General features: G+C 33.8%; 1 protein-coding gene across 1 annotated transcript in view; it reads right to left on the bottom strand.

Annotated features, from left to right (window-relative positions):
* The window catches only part of Lrch2 (leucine rich repeats and calponin homology domain containing 2), a 99,585-nt gene that overhangs the window by 48,629 nt on the left and 43,850 nt on the right, over positions 1-7,106 (bottom strand). The window contains 5 exon segments of the mRNA XM_015497914.2: positions 3,608-3,718; positions 5,765-5,823; positions 5,914-6,011; positions 6,208-6,319; positions 7,006-7,093. Of these exon segments, the coding sequence (XP_015353400.1) occupies positions 3,608-3,718; positions 5,765-5,823; positions 5,914-6,011; positions 6,208-6,319; positions 7,006-7,093 (468 nt within the window).

The following is a 7,106-nucleotide window of genomic DNA, read 5'->3' as shown; positions in this document are numbered from 1 at the left end:
ATATATATATATATATATATATATCCTAGCTCTCTCTATATATATCCATTTTAAAATAAGCCTGAGCTGCAGAGCAGCAAGGGCCATATTCAAAGGATGAGGTAGACCACTGTTACATTTCCCCACTGTCAATTTCTATCTTCCTTTTCTGTGGATATACGGGCAATAAAATCTCCAGGCTGCTTCCTGTTGAGAGGGCAAAGTTGGGGGGAAGTGACCCGAAGTTGGGGGGAAGTGATTGTTCTCTATCAGGTAGGGCATGGACCAACAAGGGTATTTAGCATCAGGGCAGTCTAGAGGTCCATGGTGGAAGTTGGCGGGTGACTGGACAAGGCATATATAGGGCAGGGATCATGCTAGGACATCAATAAACGACAGAAAAGCACTATTTTTTGTAAACAATTAGCACAAAAGCAATTAGTATCCCAGCCAGTGTCTGAAAACCATGAAGACAGTAACTCAAGTAAAGCTTAAGATGGGATCCAACATGCCACTGATTTGTGAGTGGAGGCCATTTAAGGCTTTAGAAACATTAGCAGAGTTGTTAGAAACGTGCACAACATTTTAGTTTTTTTAATGGCACAGGTGTCCCCTTGAGCTGTAGTTAAAATATCTTTCTCATTAGCATTAACTCTATATTTACTAGAGGAATCCCATTAACTGCCATTTAGGGCTCTCTTAGTAAAGCTAGTTAGGGCTTTTGTGTGACACATTGCATCTTTTAGATCAATCTAAGGGATAAATATCAGGGCTAGATAATCATACCAGTGAAAAACATCAAGAGATTATTGTAAACATTTTAAGGCCTTCAAAAATTAGATATTATTACTTTAATATTGTAATTAATACTGCATATTAATGTATAATCTTAAAAGTTCTTATATTCATGTGCTAACATCTATAACATTTTAGATGTGCTAACATCTAAAATGGATGATGAAGAAGTGAACCAGATCAGACAAAGATCACTTTTGCATACAGCTTGAAAATCACTATTGCATACAGAAGTTATTTAGGGACAACATAAAATTTGTAATTAAATTAATAGCTCCTCCTAGCTCTAAATCTGATTTAATTTTCAAGGGATTAGCTAATCATTAACAGTAAAACTGAGTACATACTATGTGCAAGGCACAATGCTACGTGCTATTTTGTATTAGTTAACAAAACTATCACAAAAACAAAACATATGAAACATAGCTATTCAGTCAATGTTGGTACCTAAGCTAAAAAGAATAATTTAAAGCACATGGATGGATGTAAAAGTAACATGATAAAAGTAGAAATGAAAAAATATAGAAATATTATATATGGCAATGTTAAAATCAGAACACTATGAGAAAATTAGATACTAGTGCGGGTTCTTAAAATAACAAGGGGCTGGAGATGTAGCTCAGTGCTAGAATATTTGCCTATAGTCTGTGCAAGGCCCTAGTTCTAATCCTCAGCACCACCATCAAATCAATAAATGAGCAAATGAGCAATATTTTCTTCCCATAATGATAAATTCAACTTCTGCACCTGCTAGGTAGAGGAGACAAAAACTCAACTAATTTTTAAGTTTCACAGAGCAGGTGGAGCAAGCCTCATCAAATCTCTTAAACCACTGGGGTAGCCAGGCTTGGTGGTGCACACCTGTAATCCCAGCAACTCAAGAGGCTAAGGCAGGAGTATCACAAGTGAAGGCCAGCCTAGACAACTTTGTAAGACCTTGTCTCAAAATCAAAAATTAAAAAGGGCTGGGAATATGGCTCAGTGGTAAAGGGTCCCTGGGTTCAATGCTCAGTTGAAAAAAAAAATGAGAGAGAAGAGGGAGGGAGGGAGGGAGGGAGGGAGGGGATAGTAGAAGGGAGGGGGATAGTAGAGGATAGGAAAGGCAGCAGAACACAACAGACACTAGTATGGCAATATGTAAATCAATGGATGTGTAACTGATGTAATTCTGCAATCTGTATATGGGGTAAAAATGGGAGTTCATAACCCACTTGAATCAAAGTGTGAAATATGATATATCAAGAAATTTTTAATGTTTTGAACAACCAACAATAAAAAATTTAAAAAAAAAAGAAAGAAAGTTATGGGGCAAGAAAAATATAAACTGGGACTGAGGATTCATTAGATATAGATAAGGTAAAGATTAATGATATTTTCTAGTATGATTTTTTAAATCTATAACATGCAGTAGCTATACAAAAATGATACTTAACTTGGTTTAATGGCTATTTATCTTATTGGCCATTATCCAGATTTCCCCTAAAAAGTAGCCCCTAAAGACCACATATTTGTCATTTGATAACTTTTAATGGTATTTTTCAAAGCATATTTAAACAAATACCAGTATATTTAAATGTGAAACTTCGAACCAGAGTTATATTATCCATAAATATTTATTGTCTTGAGCAAGTTGCATAAAATACTTATTATTATCCAGGCTAAATGTATCAAAATTATCTTAATTTACTCAAAACAAAACAAAAAACTCAGATCTTTATTATTTCAAAATTATAAATGCAAGCTGGTCATGGTGGTTCATGCCTGTAATACCAGTGACTTGGGAGGCTGAGTCAGGAGGATTGCAAGTATGAGGCCAACCTCAGCAACTTAGAGAGACCCTAAGCAACTTAGTGAGACTCTGTCTCAAAATAAAAAAAATTAAGCCAGGTTTGGTGTCATAGCCTGTAATTCCAGCAGCTCCAGAGGCTGAGGCAGGAAGATCTTGAATTCAAAGCCAGCCTCAGCAACTTAGCAAGGCCCTAAGCAACTCAGTGAGACCCTGACTCTTAAATAAAATACAAAATAGGGTTGGGGATGTGGCTCCGTGGTCAAGCGCCCCCTGAGTTCAATCCCCAGTACCAAAACAAAATAAAAATAAAAAGGGTGGGGTTATGGCTCAGTGGTTAAGCACCCCTGGGTTCAATCCCCAGTACCAAACAATTTAAATAAACAAACAAACAAATAAATGTAATACTCTCAGTAAATGAAGATGGTAAAAATAGCTGACCCTTACCAGCACATGAAACTTTTCCTGTATTAAAAATAAACTTGCTTTGATTTTATACTCATTCACACAATGTCCTCCTCACTGCCAACAACATGCATTTAGAGAAGGCCTACGTAGAAGGGAAAATAGTTGCTGAGCAAGAAGCAGACAAAAGTGAATTTGTGGCACTCAAATCATCACAGTGATTTCCTCAACCACTATATGATTTGGTTCAATTCTAAGGAGTTTATACATATCCCCCCCAAAAAGTGGGTTTTTTTATAATCATTTAAGAAAAAATGTTTACAATGTAAATGTTAATGTGAGCTAAAATAAGTATAAAAAATAAATCAGTCATTATGATTCAGCACACAAAAATAAATATAAGCAATTATTAAACACAGTGACCACATGAGTATATTCTATTAGTTGTACTGTAATTTTACATTTTTCTCCTTAAGTATTTCCTATTGTCTTTTAATAGTTAGTCTCAAGATCTTGGAATAGATCTTACAAGGGTATTATTGTTTACTTGAAATTTCATTTACTGTATTTTTTAATCTTTAAATGATCTGATTTAAAGATTATAAAATTTGACTATTTAAATTTCATTACTGTAAGGAATACCTGTTCTTCTGTTCTTGCTTCAATAACTGAGCAGCTATTTTCCTCAAATCAGTTACTTCCTTCAAATCATCATCATCTTCTTCTTCTCCAAGTAATTGTTCCTTCTCAACTCTAAAAGATAACACAAACATGGTTATCCACAAAGTAAAACAGTCTGTATCTTAGGTCAACTTCTAAAAATTGATAACATTTTTATTTTTAATACCATGTGAAAGCTAAAATCTTTATATTCTTTATTTTTTAAATACTAAAATAAGAAATAAAAGAATATATAATATCTAAGGAAAACAAATCTATATTTTCTACTCATTATGAAATGTGGCATACTAGCTGTATTAATATAATTAATGACCAACAAATAATGAAGTCTACAACCATTTTTAAATTTCTGAAATGTGTAATGGCCACAGAAATTTAACAATGCATATTGCTCAGTTTTGAGTGTAGTAACTGCAAAGCTCTACATGGTCTGCCTTTATAAATAAATATAAACTGTCATGAAAATTTCTCATTTTATTAAGCCAGACTGCTTCTCTCGTTTATTTTGGTTTTAAAAAATCTCCATGTAAAATGTTTAAAGGAAATGCAAAACAAGTTCAAATAAGATTTGCAAATTTACCAGAAAAATGCTAATTAAGATATATCATTTTTATCATTTAAAGAAAACAAAAAAAATTTAAATAAAGTTTTCTCTAAACTCTAGTTACTTTTATCTTAAAAGCATTTAATTTGGGGCTGGGGTTGTGGCTCAGCAGTAGAGTGCTTCCCTAGCATGGGCAAGGCCCTGGGTTCGATCCTAAGCACCACATAAAAATAAATAAATTAATTAAAGATATTTTTAAAAAGCATTTAATTTACTAAATCCTATCAGACCATGAGTTTTCTTAATCTTTACCACATCTTACATGATATGACACTGGTGACTCTCAAATTTAGGCAACTGTCCTTATTAGATAATGTGAGAAAGTAAAAGAAGAATGAAATCTTAAGGAAAAAAAAGAAAGCAATGTACCTCCTTACAGGGCATTTGAGGGGATTAATAACTGCCTAAAAAATTACCAGTGAGGGGCTCGGAATGTAGCAATGGTAGAGTATGTGCTTAGTATGAGTGAGGCCCTGGTTCCATCCTCAGCACTATGCCCATACCCCCAAAAGAAATTACTAATGAGGTCACTCAAAAGAAAACACAATGTAGAGAAAAAAGTATGGGGATCAGAGAAAGCTCAGTTCATGCCCTAACTACTAGTGGACATAAGAAGTTTTAGGTACAAAACAAGACGCCTCTGAACTTCACCTTCCTCATCTGTAAAAATGGGATCAATATCTACCCTGCTGGATTTTACTGAAGATTAAGTGGAAAATGTGTGAAAGCACATATAGTACTCATTCTGGTACATGGTAGGCATTCAATAAACATTCCTTCCTTTCTTCTTTCTTAATGTATTTGTTACCATGTGAATAACCTGAAATAATGACTGAAAAAATGTGGTAGATCATATTTCATAATTTCATAAAATGAAAGATAAAGATACAAACCACAATTATTTTTTTTAAAGAGAGAGAGAGAGAATTTTTTAATATTTATTTTTTAGTTTTCGGTGGACACAACATCTTTATTTTATTTTTATGTGGTGCTGAGGATCGAACCCAGCGCCCCGCGCATGCCAGGCGAGTGTGCTACCATTTGAGCCACATCCCCAGCCCCCACAATTATTTTAATAAAATATGAACATAAATATCCTTAAAATTGCTATAACCAGTGTGACAAAATGGAAAGTAGATTAAATCAAAAGACATCACACTGGAGTTCCAAACTCAATTTCCTTATTGGCAAAATAATGCCAATACCATCTATCTTTAAAAGGTGGATAAAGAATTCAAATGAAGCAATGTATGTGAAGGTATAGTTCTCATTAATAAAACAGAAAACATTATTATTACCCTTCAGGGCAGAAATGTAGTGTATATCTTACTTTCAACCTAAAGTTTTAGTATAATTTTAAGGAATCCAGATAGATGATATATTTGCAAATTAACAATCTAAACATAACAGAGAAATGGGCCAAAAATTCTTTTGAATGCTCTTTCAAGTAGCAATATGTAATGAATAGTTCAAGTACTTATAAATAACATCATTTTGAGAATTTGTGTCCTTACCTTTTTTCATTTCCCAATTCTTCATTTTTCTGAGATTTTTCAAAGCATTTTTCTTTCCCCTTATATGAAAGAAAATTATCACTTTAAATTGTATGGTCCACTTTTGTAAGATGAAGGAGAACATGTAATCTATTCACAGTCTTATTTACCTTAAGCAAAGAGACAAATGATCCAATATGTGTATCTCCTTGTTCAGGAACTGCTACATCTTCTGTGTTGGGGTCAATAAAATCATACACCTCCTGGTCTAAGTATAGATTGATATTTATTTTAAAATACATACTAAATGCTCTGACACTATAGTGCTTAGAATAAAGTTTATTTTCTTAGTATAAGAGTTAGCTAAAGACATGATAAATTTTCAAAGTCCATTTTTAATAAAAGGCTCACTTTTAATAAGAGATATACACATGACATAAAATAGCAGACACCACATGAATTACCTTTCTGAGAATCAGGCTTGCTTCCTATTGTGTGACTCTCATTTCTTGATGTCTGCTCTCTATTTGATTCTGAAACTTGAGAGTGAAGGCTGATTGTATCATCATCTGATGGCTGAAAAGAAATGAGCACAAAATACAAAAAGGCATTTGAGGGACTGAGGCTGTAGCTCAGTGGTAGAATGCTTGCCTAGCATGTGTGAGGCACTGGTTTGATCCTCAGCACAACATACAAAAAATTAATAAACAAAGATATTGTGTGTCCATCTACAACTAAATATATACACACATATATGTGTGTGTGTGTATATATATATATATAGGCAGCCAGGCATGGAGGTGCAGGCTTGTAATCCTAGCGGCTTACAAGGCTAAGACAGGAGCATCACGAGTTCAAAGCCAGCCTCAGCAATTTAGTGAGGTGCTAAGCAACTCAGTGAGACCCTGTCTCTAAATAAAATACAGAATAGGGCTGGGGATGTGGCTCAGTGGTCAAGTGCTCCTGAGTTCAATTCCCAGTACCCAAAACAAAAAGAAAAAAGAGGCATTTGAAACACACGACAAAGGTTATATTGCTTTAATCAAGCATGCAAATTATAAAATAATCACTTTACTTCTCCAGTTTTCAGATAAAAAATTAATAAGCTAAAGTTGACGTCTGCTTTAATAATCAGTATGTACTTTTTTTCATTTGAAATAATGATCATATTTTCAAATAAAGTCAAATGTGTGCAAATATCTCCATCTCAGAGTTCTAATAAAACTGTAAAACAAAACAGATCAGCGATGGAAAAGACTCACTTCTGTTGTAGACAATCGTTTCTCTCCATTATCACTTCCAATTCCAGAGTCAGGGCCATGATTTTTATTTGGATAAAAATCTTCCATACTATGAAAATAGA

This window comes from Marmota marmota, unplaced genomic scaffold (genome assembly GCF_001458135.2).
Source record: "Marmota marmota marmota unplaced genomic scaffold, marMar, whole genome shotgun sequence".
NCBI classification, from domain to species: Eukaryota; Metazoa; Chordata; class Mammalia; order Rodentia; family Sciuridae; genus Marmota; species Marmota marmota.
The sequence above is the reverse complement of the archived record's forward strand: the minus strand, read 5'-3'. Positions and strand labels throughout refer to the sequence as shown.